This window comes from Nicotiana tabacum, chromosome 19 (genome assembly GCF_000715075.1).
Source record: "Nicotiana tabacum cultivar K326 chromosome 19, ASM71507v2, whole genome shotgun sequence".
NCBI lineage: Eukaryota > Viridiplantae > Streptophyta > Magnoliopsida > Solanales > Solanaceae > Nicotiana > Nicotiana tabacum.
This window is the reverse complement of record NC_134098.1, coordinates 43,012,007-43,029,255: the sequence shown is the minus strand read 5'-3', so window position 1 is coordinate 43,029,255 and position 17,249 is coordinate 43,012,007. Positions and strand designations below refer to the sequence as shown.

Here is a 17,249-nt window from a genome sequence, read left to right as displayed (position 1 = left end):
TCTGTTGTTTCTTGGACTCTGGATGTTGGAACATGTCCCAGACTTGAGATTTGTTGATCTTTGAGCACTCAGAAGATGTGGAACAGGTTCCTCATCTGGTTCTCAACAAAATTTGTTAAATCATCAAAATATAGCAAGACACATGACTTATCAGTGTCGTTAGAAAATCAAGAAGGAGTCAATCCTTACTCCAATAATAAATGATCTAAAAATTTTGAGGAAAGTTAAACGGTAATAGGAGTAGTATATTTTTGTCCTATGAAATGTTTGAACCAAAATTCTGATTTTTCTAATTTGTTCATAAATAATTCCAGTTGAATATTTTAGTTATATGCTTTTCCACTATCACCATATCCGAGAAGTCAATGGGGGTGATAGGCAAGAAGAGTTTCTTAAGCCCGACTTATGGGAAGTAAAATAAAGTATCAATGGCAGACACATTCATTAATGTCCAATGGCTATTTTCCTTGATATTCAATTCAAATTGCATTATAGTAATTATTAGTCTGAGCTGAAGTTGCTCTCACATGAGCGATGAGTCTTCTACTACAAAAAATATCCATCAATGTGTTACAGGGATGACCAATAAAATAACGTGTCAACTAATGATTGGTCTAGTTCTCGTGTCAAATATTTCTGCTACTCCACATGTAATAGAGGAGGAAATATACATAGTCACTGTTTTCTCATGAACTTTTCAGTTTGAGAAGAGATAAAGAAACTGCAAAGAGAAATGGGTGAGAAGGAGTTGCAAATGCCAGTCAAAAAGCTATTCTTATGGGTGCGAAGGCAGTCAAAAATTGTTAAGATTTTCTTAGGTGTTGTCACATCATTGGTTTTGGTAGTGATTCTCAAGTTCTTCATCAAAAAACACAATCACTTCTTCGTTTTGGCAGAGTTTGTTCATTTCGTTGGACTCTTATGTTTGATTTACAAGTTGTCTACCCTCAAGACTTGCTCTGGTACTTACTCCTGATTCTAAATGCTAGTATATAATCAAACATGTTATTATGATATACCTTTCATCTGATGATGATCTTTCTTCTGCTGCTGTGATTAGGCATTTCATTGAAGACTCAAGTGGTTACAGAGATATTTTTAGGTGTAAGATTATTTTGTGGTTACATCATGTCAGCACCTATACACTTTTTTCTAGATCTTGTTACACTTGTGGCAACAATTTGGGTTATACGTATGATGAAAAAGTCCAAGTTGAAGTCTTCCTACATGGCTGATCTGGACAGCATGCCCTTGTGGCATTTGGTAAATTCATTCTTTCCCCCATTGACTTTCTTTTGTTATGATTGCTGTTAGTGCAAATTATATTCTAGTTTTTGATTCCTTGCTGACTCCTATGACATTGACACTTAAGTTGTTGGAACATTAAGTCCTTGAGCTTCTGGAAGTAACATCATCCCCGACCTTCCTTGCCACGATTCCATTACGGTTTATCATAAATTTCAATATTTTTATTTAAACACGTAATTGTTTATTTATAAAATTAATTCTAGTACTGGAAAGTACTTTTCAATACTTGATACTTATCGATTACTTTTAATTAATTAAATCAAAGGGCCTCTAGCTTTAGTTCAGTAGTAAATACACAGCACTTGACGTCTGGTTTAGGTACATTATCATACATTCGAAGCCTGCCACAAATAAAATCTTATATTAAGTTGAAAGAAAGAGGGGCGGGTCCATACTCCCTGGTGTTTTGAATCAGTGCGCAAATTGGAGTCGGGCCAAAAGCCCACAGGTAGTTTCTTCTATATATAAAAATAAAATAACGTACTAATTTCTTGAAAGTCCTTTATGTTTGAAGTATGATAATTTTGCTTTGGCGTTTACACAGATCGCACCGTGTGCTGTTGTAGCTATTCTTATCCATCCTCATACGCGTCACGCTATATTAACTGATGTGCTTTGGGCTTTTTCCTCATATCTGGAAGCCATCTCTGTGCTGCCTCAGCTTCGGTTGATGCAGAATGTTCAGGTTCTTATTCCCTCTAACAAAATAATAAATCATGTGCTCTTTGCAGATCTTACTTTCTAGTGACAAGAGCTTATAATAGTTCGCATTCTTGCATTTCAGATAATCGAGCCATTTACAGCCCATTATGTTTTTGCATTGGGTATTCAAAGATTCTTGACTAGTGCTCATTGGATTGTTCAGGTATGCTTTAATTTGAGTCCAACTAAGTCCATTAAACAAACCCCTGGTTTACGCTTATATATGAAGTGATGACTCAATTTTATACACTACTGATGGTCTTGGTTTCGAGCATCACTAATAGCCGTCAACAAAAGTATCTCCATTTACTTGGTTCAAAAGAAGATAACAATGTATGTAGGCATAAAACATAATTCAACACCTTTCTTTTTCTTCCCTTTTGTTGGATCTCGCAAAGACTTATTGCAAAAGAACATCCTTTATTGCTTGAGCCTTTTAATTTCCAGAGACTCAATATTTATATACACAGGTCTATGACACTAGCGGAGCATATCTGTATTTGGCTGGAAGGGGATACTTGTGGATACCAATGGTCTTTATCTCAGAAATTGTTCAAACGTTTATCCTGGCTGATTTCTGCTATTATTACATAAAGAGGTTAGTCCAATAGCCTAACTACTTCATTTGACAGTTGCTTTCTTGAACTTCTTTTCATTTATGTGTTTGATAAATCCAAAATTCTTCTCTTTTTCCTTTTGCAGTGTCATCAGCGGTCAACTTTTGGTTCGCCTGCCAACGCCTGTGTAAAAGCTCTGGTGACTGCAACAAATGTGCTTCTTTTGAGTTTGGAGCTTAATTTTTCTTCAACTTCTTTGTGTTTTACTTTATTTTATAGGTTTTTTTAGTTTTCTCTTTACTCTTGCTCCACTGGTAGTACCAATGCAACTGAATAATAAATAAATCTCGTTAGATGCATAGTCTTGTGTGATCTTGATATCTCGAAATCCTATTTTTTGGCATATGTACTCACTTTACGCTAGTATGCTAGTGCTATCTTAAAGTGCGGATTACTGTGCACTTGATACGGATAATTACATTTTTTTTTGTCGGTACCTAAGTGTTCGCATTGAGACCTCACTAAATTTGGATTCGCACTAGCAAATCAATCTCATATTGGGAGTAAAATAATCCATAACAAAGGCTATTACACAGAGGACTCGAACCCAAAGTTTTTATGAGGATCATGATAACATAGTTTTGAGACAACTGTGAATATTTTTACCCAAAAACATTTTCATGTTTATTTAAAAGGCTTAGAAGCCGAAGAGGAGGAGACAGTTGAATTTATTAGCATATTGGTGACAAGATTTAGTGCCTTCACTTCTCTCTGCTAGTTTTGCTTGGGGTTAGAAGGGTTAAAGATATCCCACTCTATAATTCGTGACTTTACTGCATTGAGATGAAAAACAGTCGAAGAATTTAATTTAGGGAAAAAGCCCAAATATACCCCTCTATTTTCATATATTGTCTATATTTAATCTCAGTTATATTGTCAGGTTAAATTTACCCCTACCGTTATACTATCGGGCCAAATTTACCCCTACAATCAGCAAACTTTTAAAAATACCCCTTGATCTGTTAAGTAATCAAAAAATCTTCCAAATTTCTTTTATTTAAATCATTTGTTGTTCTTCTTGGTCCACTATTTTTGAAATAATTGGCATTTACTTGCTTTCTGAATTATAAAAAAAAATATGAGAAAAAAATATTAAATAATACAACCGAATAAACAAAGTATAGTAAATTGAAAAATCTAAATTAGGTAGCTTTTTTTAAATTCTAAAAGTATTTACAACATCCCAATTTTAATGAATTCGTTGCACCAAATGTATGGAGACTTTGCAAGTATTAATGATTGAAGTTGAAGTTCCTCTGAGACTTTACATTGTCTAATTCAACTTTACTTTAATTAAATACCTACACATTGTGCACTCTTAAGTTAGTCGATCGAATTCTATATTAACCAGGCAATGACAAAATATATTTGAATATATATGTACATACATGATGATCAACTGCATATAATACACAATAAATAGACGCAGTAAATTCTACGGCGTGTATATGATTGAGAAATAAATAAAATTCTAAACCAATTTTATTTATTACAAGAAGAGAAATGAGTGTATTGGTAATTAAAAAAGAATTATGAATAATTTGTATAGTCTAGTAACTTTAACATTCACATCAATAATTATTTTTGAAAATAATGGAGCAAGAAGAACAGAAAGTGATTTAAATAAAAAAAATTGGGAGATTTTGGATTACTTAACAGATCAAGGGGTATTTTTAAAAGTTTGCTGATTGTAGGGGTAAATTTGGCCCGATAGTATAACGGTAGGGCTAAATTTGGCCCGATAGTATAATAGAAGTTAAATATAGACAATATATGAAAGTAGAGGAGTATATTTGACCTTTTTTCCTTTAATTTATTATGGTATTGGTCATCATTGCTACTGATTTATTAATGTGTTAGAGTTGAACACGTGTGTTGAAAATTTGGGAAGTTGAGGTTCATCTCTAAATTGATGGAACTCATGATAATTTTGAATAAATTGTTTTGAATCGATAAGAATTGGCCGTGTTCGCTAATTTGAGGTCAAATTGAGTTGAAAGTTGAAACAAGACTTGGAGCGATTGAATTGTGGTTTCCTATTATTTGGCATTTAAGAAGACATTTAAGAGTTTGAATTTGCCTTTTATGAGCATTTATATTGGAATATTTTATAAAAGTTATTGTTATTTTTGTGACCTAATACTGGAAGCAAAACACAAGATTACTTTTATTACTTACTTTTCAATGACTTGTCAAATAACATAAATTACAAAGTGAATCTTTTATTCTTTTAGAATTTGGGAACGAAAAAGGTTGGAGCCATATACCTCCTAAAAAATGGACATATAATTGAGTATTATACTGTCATATTTATGGATGAATGTTTAAGGGAAGAAATCAACTAAGGTCACGTTTGGCCAAGCTATCAAAAATTGCTTATTTTTAAAAGTATTTTTGTTCAAAAGTACTTTTAAAAAAGTAGTTTTGCAAAGTAGTCGTCTGTGTTTGACCAACTTATTGAGTAGTACTTTTTGTGGAACGCGTTTAAATAAAAAGAAATAAAAAAATATAATAACAAGTTGCAATGGGCGGCTGAAACAATATGGCAAAACCAATTTGTGTAATTGGTTTTGGATGGTGCAACAGGTTTTACATTATAACAAGACTTGCAATTTTGCAAGCTGTAAATTACAAGTTGCAGAACCAAGCAATATGATTGGTTCAATGTTTGGCAAGTTCTCCTATAAATAGGAGCGCTGTCCTTTCAATTTATATATACCAAAATCAGAGAGAGCACAATGGAGCGAATAAAGAGTGATCCACAGATTGAAGTCTATGAGATAAATAGAGAATGGGAGTAATATTATAGTGAGGTGTTTAAAATAAAGAGTGTTATTTTTTTCGAAGTTGTAGTAGTCTCTTGACACTACCAAGTTATAATATTATAATGATATTATATTGCTCTGCTCGGGTATTGTATTTTGCGCCGTTAAAAAATTTGGTGACATTGTTACTCTCTTATGTTATTGTTATTTACCGTGGATATTATTCCTGGACGGGATATTATTTTTTTTAACAACGTGGTATCAGAACCATGGCGAATAATGGTCTGTTGTCTTTTTAGTACCCCCTTCTCACAAAAGATAGTAATGAGAAATGGTGTCTACGCATGAACGCCATTCTTTACTCTCAAGATGTGTGGGAAATCGTAGACAGAGGGTATGCAAAACTCGATAATAAGTAAATGCTGCCTCAAAACGAAAAAGATGTCTTGAAAAAGATAAGAAAGAAGGATCAGCAAGCTCTCACGCTCATCCACCAATGTTTGGATGAGCCCATGTTTGTAACGACCCGACCGGTCATTTTGAGAGTTAGAGCCCCGAACCTCTATTAATTGCTTTTCTCATATCTATTTCTGCTATTGTGACTTGCCGGGATGATTGGTTTTGAGTTTCGGAGTGTTTTGGGACACTTAGTCCCTAAATGAGAGTTTAAGCCTTAGGATTTAGACAGTAATCGGAACTGTGTGAAAATGACTCCGTAATGGAATTTCGTCGGTTCCGTTAGCTCCTGTAGGTGATTTTGGGTTTAGGGGCGTGTCCGAATTGTATTTTGGAGGTCCGTAGGGCATTTAGGCTTGAAATGGCGAAAGTCGAATTTTTGGAGTTTTTGGGCCGGTAGTGGAATTTTTGATATCAGGGTTGTTTTCCGATTCCGAAAGTTGGAATAGGTCCGTAATATTGATTATGACTTGTGCACAAAATTTGAGGTCAATCGGACATGATTTGATAGGTTTCGGCATCGGTTGCAGGAATTTAAAGTTTCAAGTTCTTTAAGTTTGAATTGGAGGGTGATTCGTGATTTTAGCGTTAGTTGATGTGATTTATGGGGTCGACTAAGTTCGTATGGTGTTTTAGGATTGGTTGGTATGTTTGGTCGAGGTCCTGGGGGGCTCGGGTTTATTTCGGATGCTCAACGGGTCATTTTTAGACTTAGAAAAGTAGCAGATTTCTGGTGTTTTATTGCAGAAAAAGATCCTTCATCGTTTTCGCGAGAGGTGCCTCGCGATCGTGTAGAGCATCTGGGAAAGGCAACTAAGTTGTTCTTCGTGTTCGCGATATTGTTCCCGCATTCGCGAAGGTGTGGGACCTTAAGCCTACACGTTCGCGATATGGTCCTCGCGTTCGCGTAGAGGAACGGGGCAGAGGAAGCTTCGGGCATTAAGCCTACGCATTCGCGAAGAGGTTGCTGCGTTCGCGAAGGGTCTGTCAGTGGAAGGTACGCGTTAGCGAGAGTCCCCTCGTGTTCGCAAAGGAGGAATTTTGGGCCCGTGGAAGATTGTTCATCGCTTTCGCGAAGAAGAACGCACTTGGTCAGAATTTAAAGTTCAAAAACGAGGGTTGAGTTCATAACACAAAAATTTGATTGAGAGCTCGGTAGTTTGGGGTTGAAATTGGGAAAAATTTGGAAGAACTTCTTCAACAAAGATTTCGAGTTTTGAAAGGGGATTTGTGGTCGGATTTGAGAAATTTTATATGGTTAGACTCGTGAGTGAATGGGTGTTCGTATTTTGTGACTTTTACCCGATTCCGAGACGTGAGCCCCACGGGCAATATTTGAGTTAATTTTGGAATTTTTGTTCAAGTGTTGATTTTATTAATTAGATGAGTCTATTATGGTTGTATTTATGATATGTAATTGCTTTTGGCTTGATTTGGGCCATTCAAAGCCGGATATTCGTGGGAAAGGCATTGTGACCGATTGATTGAGTTTGGTTCGAGGTAAGTGGCTTGCCTAACCTTGTGTTGGGGACTTTTCCCTTAGGATGTTTGATGTTAATTGATGTGTCGGTGCCGTGTGCGTGAGGTGACGAGTACATATACAGGCTATTATTGCAAAAATTCCGTTTTTCTTTTCTAAATCATAAACTGTTTTCCCTTATTAAATTGAACTAATACGTTTAATTGTTTAGCTTAGATTAGAGGAGCATGCTTACGTGTTTTAACTGCCTATTTGACATTCTGTCTGCCATGCTTAGTTAAGTCCCTACTTTCCTTACCTGTGTTCAGTGTAAACTGTATAACTCGATGTCATACCTATCATTTCATCTTGCGTTGCATATTTAAATTGGGACTACGGATGTATTCCGGGAGACCCCCTTTTCGTGCATATTTATTTTGGGACTACAAACGTATTTCGGGAGATCCACCAGCACTGCATATTAACTTTGGGACTACGGACGTATTCCGGGAGATCCCCCAATATTGTATATTTACTTTGGGACTACAGACGTATTCCGGGAGATCCCCCAGCACTGCATATATACTTTGGGACTACAGACGTATTTCGGGAGATCCCCCTTTACTACATATTCATTTGGAACTACGGGACGGTATCCCGGGAGATTTCCCATTATGTCTACCTTGTTCTGAGCCGAGAGCTCCCTTAACTGTTAAATTTTCGAGAATTTTTTTAACTGTGTTACCGTAAACTTTACTTATATCTTTTACTGTTTAAGTTATTATATTTACTCCGGTAGGGCCTTGACCTGACCTCGTCACTACTCGACCGAGGTTAGGCTTGGCATTTACTGGGTACCATTGTAGTGTACTCATGCCCTTTCCTGCACATGTTTTTATGTGCAGATCCAGGTTCGAGCTATCAGCCTCGGGGTTAGTGCGTGCTGCTGATTTTAGGAGACTTCAAGGTACTTCTGCTTGCGTCCGCAGATCCTCGGAGTCCCCTTCTACTCCCTCGCCTAGAGACTTTCTTTGTTATCTTTAGACTTTTGTATAGAGCTACATAGATTATAGCAGCTTGTGACTTAGTGATATTTCGGGTCTTGAAAAATTATTTTGTATATGCCGAGTGGTACTACTTTTGGTTATTCACAATATGCTGTTTATCTTTAAAATGTTATGCTTTCTTTACACTTTTCGTAATATTAGGCTTACCCAGTCATAAAGACTAGGTGCCATCATGACAACTTATGGAGGGTTAATTTAGGTCGTGACAAGTTGGTATCAGAGCACTAGGTTCATATGAGTCACGAGTCACAAGCCAATTTATTAGAGTCTCGCAGATCGGTGCGGAGACATCCGTACTTATCTTCGGGAGGCTATGTAACTGTTAAGAACAAACATATTTCTTCGATTTCCTTATTGTGCGAGTTATTGACATCAAAAATTCTAAAATTCTATTCTATTCTTTCTTATAGATGGTGACGACCCGTACCGGGAGGACCGACGATCAGGCACCTGAGCCCCCTGTCAGAGCCGTCAGAGGTCGGGGTCGGGGTAGAGGACGACCACGCGGTACAACCCGAGCACCTGCGAGAGCTACATCAGAGGAGCCCCCAGCAGCTTCAGCTAGAGGGCCAGCACCGGAGATCCCTATTGCTACTCCAGCCCTCCAGGGGACTTTAGCTCAGTTCATGAGCATGTTCAGCACTCTGGCTCAGGCTGGACTATTTCCGATAGCTCCCACTACATCTCATGCCAGGGGAGGGGCACAGACTTCCGCAGCCCGCACTCCTGAGCAGAGGGTCCAGGTTGATCTGGCCCCAGAGTATATTCCTATGCCCCCAGTGGCTCGGGTTCAGCATGAGACTAGGGTAGCTGCTTCTGAGGCAGAGCAACTCAGACTTGAGAGGTACAAGAAGTACCACCCACCTACTTTCAACGGACTACCTTCAGATGATGCTATGGGTTTTCTTGAGGAGTGGCATCGTATTCTTCGCACTATGGGCATTGTGGAGACGAGTGGGGTTTCTTTCACTGCTTTCCAGCTGAGGGGAGCGGCATATCAGGGGTGGTGTGCCTATGAGCTAAGTAGTCCGGATGAGGAAGCCTCACTCACTTGGACTCAGTTTTTAGAGATGTTCTTGCGTGAGTATGTTCCTCAGAGCTTCACTGATGCTTGGCGCGTAGAGTTTGAGCAGCTGCATCATGGTGCTTTGACTGTGTCGGAGTATGCAGTCTGTTTCAGTGAGTTACCTCGCCATGCACCTGCACTGGTTGCTACGGTCAGAGAGAGGGTTCGTCATTTCATTGAGGGACTCCACCCCAGTATTCGGACCAGTATGGCTAGGGAGTTGGAGATGGACATCACTTATCAGCAGGCAGTGAGCATTGCCAGGAGAGTGGAGGGCATGTTCGCCGGGACAGAGAGGAGAGAGAGGCCAAGAGGTCTCGAGAGACTGGTCATTATTCAGGAGCTCGTACACCAGTAGCACGCTATGGTAGGGGTTTTGTGAGTCGCCCTGTTCATTCAGCTCTTCCAGTAGCCAGCGGTGTTCCAGCTCCTCCTAGACCTCAGGAGCCCTATTATGCACCGCCAGTATCCAGTATACCTCCTACTCGAGGTGCTATTACCGGCCAGTCCAGCAGGCCAGGTCTGAGTCAATCTCGGCCGCCGCATCCTCCGAGGGGTTGTTTTGAGTGTGGTGACACTCATCACATGGTTAGAGATTGCCCCAGAGCCAGGAGGGGTGCACCTCTACAGACTTATCAGACTCCACGTGCTCCACCGGGTCCTCCTGCCATTCTTCCAGCCCCAGCTGCCACCCCACCTCCTCAGCAAGCTCGAGGTGGAGGTCGGGGAGGTCGAGGTCGCCCTAGAGGGGGAGGCCAGGCCAGGTACTATGCCCTTCCAGCCCGTTCAGAGGCCGTTGCTTCAGATTCAGTCATCACAAGTATCGTCCTTGTCTGTCATAGGGATGCATCAGTATTATTTGACCCAGGCTCTACGTATTCATATGTGTCTTATTATTTTGCTCCACATTTGGGGATATCTCGGGATTCTTTGAGTTTCCCTGTTTATGTACCTACTCCCGTGGGAGATTCTCTCATTGTGGACCGCGTATATCGGTCATGTTTGATTGCTCTTAGTGGTTTTGAGACCAGAGCCGATTTGTTATTACTCAGTATGGTAGATTTTGATGTTATCTTAGGCATGGACTGGTTGTCGCCCCATTATGATATTCTTGATTGTCACGCTAAGACCATGACGCTGGCTATGCCAGGCTTGCCGAGATTAGAGTGGAGAGGTACCTTAGAGTATACTCCCTACAAAGTTATTTCTTTTCTTAAAGCTCAACGAATGGTTGAAAAGGGGTGTGCCACTTATCTAGCTTATGTGAGAGATGTCAGTGTTGATACCCCTATAGTTGAGTCAGTTCTAGTAGTGAGGGACTTTCCAGATATGTTTCCCGCTGATCTTTCGGGTATGCCGCCCGATTGAGATATTGATTTCGACATTGATTTGTTGCCGGGCACTTAGCCCATATCTATTCCCCCTTACCCTATGGCTCCTCCTGAGTTGAAGGAGTTGAAGGAGCAGTTGCAGGAGTTGCTTGATAAGGGTTTCATCAGGCCCAGTGTATCATCTTGGGGTGCTCCGGTTTTATTTGTGAAGACGAAAGATGGTTCTATGCGTATGTGTATTGATTACCGGCAGTTGAACAAGGTTACAGTGAAGAACATGTATCATTTGCCTCGCATCGATGATTTATTTGATCAGTTACAGGGTGACAGGGTGTTTTCCAAGATTGACTTGCGTTCAGGTTATCATCAGTTGAAGATTCGGGAGCCGGATATCCCGAAGACTGGTTTCAGGACCAGATGTGGTCACTATGAGTTTCTTGTCATGTTATTTGGGCTGACCAATGCCCCAACAGCCTTTATGCATTTGATGCACAGTGTGTTCCGGCCTTATCTTGATTCCTTCGTCATTGTATTTATTGATGACATCCTGGAATATTCCCGGTCTCGGGAAGATCATGAGCAGCACCTGAGGATCGTGCTTTAGATTTTGAGGGAGAAGAGGTTGTATGCAAAATTTTCTAAGTGTGAAGGCTTGATTCAGTGGCATTCTTGGGCCACATAGTGTCTTGTGATGGGATCAAGGTAAATCCGAAGAAGGTGGAGGCAGTGCAGAGTTGTCCTAGACTGTCATTAGGTACGGAGATCTGCAGTTTCCTTGGTTTGGCGGGATATTACCATCGCTTTGTGGAGGGATTTTCATCCATTGCAGCACCTATGACCAGGCTGACCCAGAAGGGTGCTCCGTTCAGGTGGACCGAGGAGTGTGAGGAGAGCTTTCAGAAGCTCAAGACAGCTTTTACTACAGCCCCAGTATTAGTATTGCCTACAGGTTCGGGGTTTTACACTGTCTATTGTGATGCCTCGAGTATTGGCCTTGGAGCGGTATTGATGCAGGACAGTAGGGTGATTGCCTACGCATCTAGACAGTTGAAGGTGCATGAGAAGAATTATCTGGTTCATGATCTCGAGTTAGCAGATATTGTTCATGCCCTGAAGATCTGGCGTCATTATTTGTACGGTGTTCCTTGTGAGATTAACATTGATCACCGGAGCTTGCAGCACTTGTTCAGGCAGAATGACCTTAATTTGCGTCAGCGGAGGTGGTTGGAGCTACTTAAAGACTATGATATCACTATATTATACCACCCGGGGAAGGCCAATGTTGTGGCCGATGCCTTGAGTCGCCGGGCAGGGAGTTTGAAGAGTTTAGCATATCTACCAGCCGTAGAGAGGCCATTAGCGTTGGATGTTCAGGCCTTGGCCAACCAGTTTGTGAGATTGGATATTTCTGAGCCGAGTCGAGTATTGGCTTGTGTGGTTTCTCGGTCTTCTCTTTATGATCGTATCAGGGAGCGTCAGTATGATGACCCCCATTTGCTTATCCTTAAGGACACAGTCCAGCAAGGTGATGCTAAGGAGGTCACTATTGGAGATGATGGTGCATTGAGGATGCAGGGCAGGCTATGTGTTCCCAATGTAGATGGTTTGCGTGAGTTGATTCTTCAAGAGACTCATAGCTCGCGGTACTCCATTCATCCGGGTGCCGCAAAGATGTAGCAGGACCTGAGGCAACATTATTGGTGGAGGAGGATAAAGAAAGACATAGTAGAGTATGTGGCTAAATGTCTAAATTACCAGCAGGTGAAGTATAAGCATCATCGACCGGGTGGGTTACTTCAGAAGATAGAGATTCCGGAGTGGAAATGGGAGCGGATCACTATGGACTTCGTTGTTGGTCTCCCATGTACTCAGCGAAAGTTTGATGTAGTTTGGGTGATTGTGGATAGGCTGACCAAGTTGGCTCATTTCATTCCTGTGATGACTACCTATTCTTCCGAGCAGCTAGCTCGAATCTACATCCGTGAGATCGTCAGACTTTATGGCGTACCGGTATCTATTATCTCTGACCGGGGTATGTAGTTTACATCATGGCTTTGGAGAGCTGTACAGCATGGGTTGGGTACTAGGGTTGAGTTGAGCACAACCTTTCACCCTTAGACGGACGGGCAATCCGAGCGCACTATTCAGATATTAGAGGATATGCTCTGTGCGTGTGTGATAGATTTTGGGGGTGCTTGGGACCAGTTCTTGCCACTTGCGGAGTTTGCTTACAACAACAGTTATCAGTCCAACATTCAGATGGCACCGTATGAGGCTCTGTATGGTAGGCGGTGTCGGTCCCCAGTGGGTTGATTCGAGCCCAACGAGGCCAGATTATTGGGTACGGACTTGGTTCAGGATGCCTTGGAAAAGGTAATGGTAATTCAGGATAGACTTTGCACAGCCCAGTCCAGACAGAAGAGTTATGCAGACCGGAAGATTCGTGACGTGGCATTCATGGTCGGAGAGCGAGTGTTGCTCCGGGTTTCGCCTATGAAGGGCACTAGAATCACTTTGGAAGACCTGAAATCACCTAGGGTTGATATTAAAAACTTGAGGGAGTATTTTACAGAACATAAACCACTTAAAACAACCTCCCACGAGAGCTAGAACAACACAAAAATCAGCAACAACAAGAAGAACAAGAAACTCACTAGCCCCGCGGGATTCCCGACACTTGATTTATGTTGTTGCCCCATTGTTTGGGTCTTATTTCATGAGAGAACCTTGAGAGAGAGTTTTTAGCTGTCTAGGGTCTGAAGAGACTGAAAAAAATGACTTAAAACGGGCATAATGCATCTCATATATATCAATATATTTCAACCGCCTATGTGGGTCCCAGAGAGCTGCTTGCGCAGTCTCGCACAAACGCGAATATCTCACTACTCCGACGTCGTATCGATAAACGGTTTAATGCATTGGAAACTAGACTTATAGATCTTCAATTTTTTGGGTCGATAACCCCATAGTACAAAGGAAATTCGGATAAAATATTAGTAACATTTGATCTAAAGTTGAAGTAAAATTATGAACGTAAGTTGCGACAACTTTTGTCGACTTTTTTTTTATAACTCGTTTGACATCAAGACTTATGATACGGATATTATAGGATTAAAATACCCTAAAACACGACCTCTTGAGAATATTAAGCACCTTTAGTTTTACCCAAAAATACAGGTTACAAAATCCTTGATTCGTTTAACTTCTAATACTTGTTAACCACTCTTATACACCCTTGTATCATTTAAGACCAATAGGATTAACTTTTTATCACCTCAAAGATAATCTAGTCTCAAATTTACGTTGACTAACTTATGGCGTGATCCAACGTATGCGAATATGGGTTGTAACATCCTTCCCCCTTAGGAACATTCGTCCTCAAATGTAAGGGGTTATAGGGAGTCTAAATCATCATAGATTCCGACAGAAATTTCCGGACGAGTTTCCCCTATGAAATAAATACTAGCCAAACTTGCAAGCAGTTAAACACAAACTATGGCCTCACAAGGATATACAAAGAATTATGGATATGTACATTATCTGTATATCACCGTTTTGTATTAAGGAAGAGTATTCTCAAGCTATTGCTTACCTCTTAGAGCCGTTTCAGCTTCTGTTGCATCCTGCATTACCCCGACATCCTCATTATCTTCAATCTGGAATAGGTAAGGGTATTTAGACTACATTTCCTCTTCGGCTTCCCATGTCACTTCTTTCGTATTCTTGTTGCTCCATAATACTTTGACGGAAGTTACATCCTTTGTTCTCAGATTACGGACTTGTCGATCTAATATAGCCACTGGCACTACTTTATATGATAGATCCTCCATAACTTGTACATCTTAGGGACGAGCCGAGAAGGGTCTCGAATACATTTCCTCGTCATAGATACATGGAGTACCAGGTGGGTAAATTCCAAAGGATGGCAATTCTAAATCATAAGCAACATGTCCAATTCGTCGAACAAATCTCTACAATCATCAATACATAATTCTACACTGGCACCACGACACCCCGGGTTTTAGAGAAAATTTTTTGGGGCCTTATAACAACTTCAATTTGACCTCACTTCTCCACGGAATATCCTTCCAATGCTGCCACAAGAATAAGCAAGCAAAACTAGCAATCAATTCCTGTTTTTGGGCACTAGAATCACTTTGGAAGACCTGAAATCACCTAGGGTTGATATTACAAACTTGAGGGAGTATTTTACAGAACTTAAACCACTTAAACAACCACCCAGAAGAGTTGGAACCACACAAAAATTAGCAATAACAAGAAGAACTAGAAACTTACTAGCCCCACAGGATTCCAGACACTTGATTTGTGTTGTTTCCCCTTTGTTTGGGTCTTGGATCATGAGAGAACCTTGAGAGAGAGTTTTTAGCTGTCTAGGATCTGAAGAAAGTGAAAAAGAATAAGTTAAAACGGGCATAAGGCGTCTCATATATATCAATATATTTCAACCGCCTATGTGGGTCCCATTGAGAGCTGCTTGCGCAGTCTCGCGAAAACGCGAATATCTCTCTACTCCAATGTCGTATCGACAAACGGTTTAATGTGTTGGAAACTAGACTCATATATCTTCAATTTGGTGGGTATATAACCCCGTAGTTATAAGTAAATTCGGAGAAAATCTTAGTAAAATTTGACATAAAGTTGAAGTAAAATTATGAACGTAAGTTGCAACTTTTGTCGACTTTTGTTTCATAACTCGTTTGACTTCAAGGCTTATGATACGGATATTATATGATTCAAATACCTTAAAACATGATCTCATGAGAATATTAAGCACCTTTAGTTTTACCCAAAAATACGGGTTACAAGATCCTTGATTCGTTTAACTTCTAATACTTGTTAACCACTCTTATACACCCTTGTATTATTTAAGACCAATAAGATTAACTTTTTATCATCTCAAAGATAATCTATTCTCGATTTTACGTCGATTATCTTATGGCGTGTTCCAACATACACGCATATGGTTTGTAACACCCTTCCCCCTTAGGACCATTCGTCCTCGAATGTAAGGGTTTATAGGGAGTCTAAATCATCGTAGATTATGACGAAAATTTCCGGCCGAATTTCCCTTATGAAATGGACACTAGCCAAACTTGCAAGCAGTTAAACCTAACCTATGGCCTCACAAGGCTATACAAAGCATTATGGATATGTACATTATCTGCATATCACCATTTTGTATTAAGGAAGAGTATTCTCAAGCTATTGCTTACCTCATAGAGCCGTTTCAGCTTCCATTGAGTCATGCGTTCCCAGGCATCCTCGTTATCTTCAATCTAGAATAGGTAAAGGTATTAAACTTCATATCCACTTCTGCTTCCCATGTTATTTCTTTTGTATTCTTGTTCCTCCACAATACTTTGACGGAAGCTACATCCTTTGTTCTCAGCTTGCGGACTTGTCGATGTAATATATCCACTGGCACTTCTTTATATGATAGATCCTCCGTAACTTGTACATCTTTGATAGGGATGATCCGAGAAGGGTCTCCAATGTTGCCTTGATTTGTGTTGTTTTCCCTTTGTTTGGGTCTTGGATAATGAGAGAACATTGAGAGAGAGTTTTTAGCAGTCTTGGGTCTGAAGAGAGTGAATAAGAATGAGTTAAAATGGGCTTAATGTGTATCATATATATCAATATATTTCAACCGCCCATGTGGGTCCCATTGAGAGTTGCTTGCGCAGTCTTGCGAAAATACGAATATCTCTCTACTCCGGCGTCGTATCAATAAACTGTTTAATGCGTTGGAAACTAGACTCATAGATCTTCAATTTGGTGGGTATATAACCCCATAGTTATAAGTAAATTCGTAGAAAATCTTAGTAACATTTGACATAAAGTTGAAGTAAAATTATGAACGTAAGTTGCAACAACTTTTGTCGACTTTTGTTTCGTAACTCGTTTGACTTCAAGACTTATGATACAGATATTATATGATTCTAATACCTTAAAACATGACCTCTTGAGAATTATAAGCACCTCTAGTTTTACCCAAGAATACGGGTTACAACGTTCTAGATTCGTTTAACTTCTAATACTTGTTAACAACTCGTATACACCCTTGTATCATTTAAGACCAATAGGATTAACTTCTTATCATCTCAAAGATAATCTCTTCTCGGATTTACGTCGACAATCTTATGGCGTGATCCAACGTACGCGAATATGGGTTGTAACACCATCCCACCTTAGGAACATTCGTCCTCGAATGTTAGGGTTTGTGAGGAGTCTAAATCATCGTAGATTCCGACGGAAATTTCCGGCCGAGTTTCCTCTATGAAATGGACACTAGCCAAACTTGCAAGTAGTTAAACGCAACCTATGGCCTCACAAGGATATACAAAGCATTATGGATATGTGAATTATCTGCATATCACCATTTTGTATTAAGGAAGAGTATTTTCAAGCCATTGCTTACCTCTTAGAGCCGTTTCAGCATCTGTTGCATCCTGCGTTC

At 40.0% G+C, this 17,249-nt stretch overlaps 1 protein-coding gene across 1 annotated transcript; it reads left to right on the top strand.

The window, feature by feature from the left end:
- The first annotated feature begins 574 nt into the window (after positions 1-574).
- LOC107822023 (uncharacterized) lies at positions 575-2,926 on the top strand. The gene is made up of 6 exons (XM_016648513.2): positions 575-962; positions 1,061-1,263; positions 1,853-1,993; positions 2,093-2,173; positions 2,481-2,608; positions 2,713-2,926. Exons 1-6 carry the CDS (start codon positions 734-736, stop codon positions 2,756-2,758), a joined length of 828 nt encoding a protein of 275 aa, XP_016503999.1. The 5' UTR covers positions 575-733; the 3' UTR covers positions 2,759-2,926.
- Positions 2,927-17,249: the final 14,323 nt, after the last annotated feature.

Coding starts and splice junctions, on each gene's coding strand:
- LOC107822023 (XM_016648513.2), top strand. CDS start 734: ATGGGTGAGAAGGAGTTGCAAATGCCAGTCAAAAAGCTATTCTTATGG. Junction 1,264..1,852: donor GCATGCCCTTGTGGCATTTG/GTAAATTCATTC, acceptor GCGTTTACACAG/ATCGCACCGTGTGCTGTTGT. Junction 2,609..2,712: donor TGCTATTATTACATAAAGAG/GTTAGTCCAATA, acceptor TTCCTTTTGCAG/TGTCATCAGCGGTCAACTTT.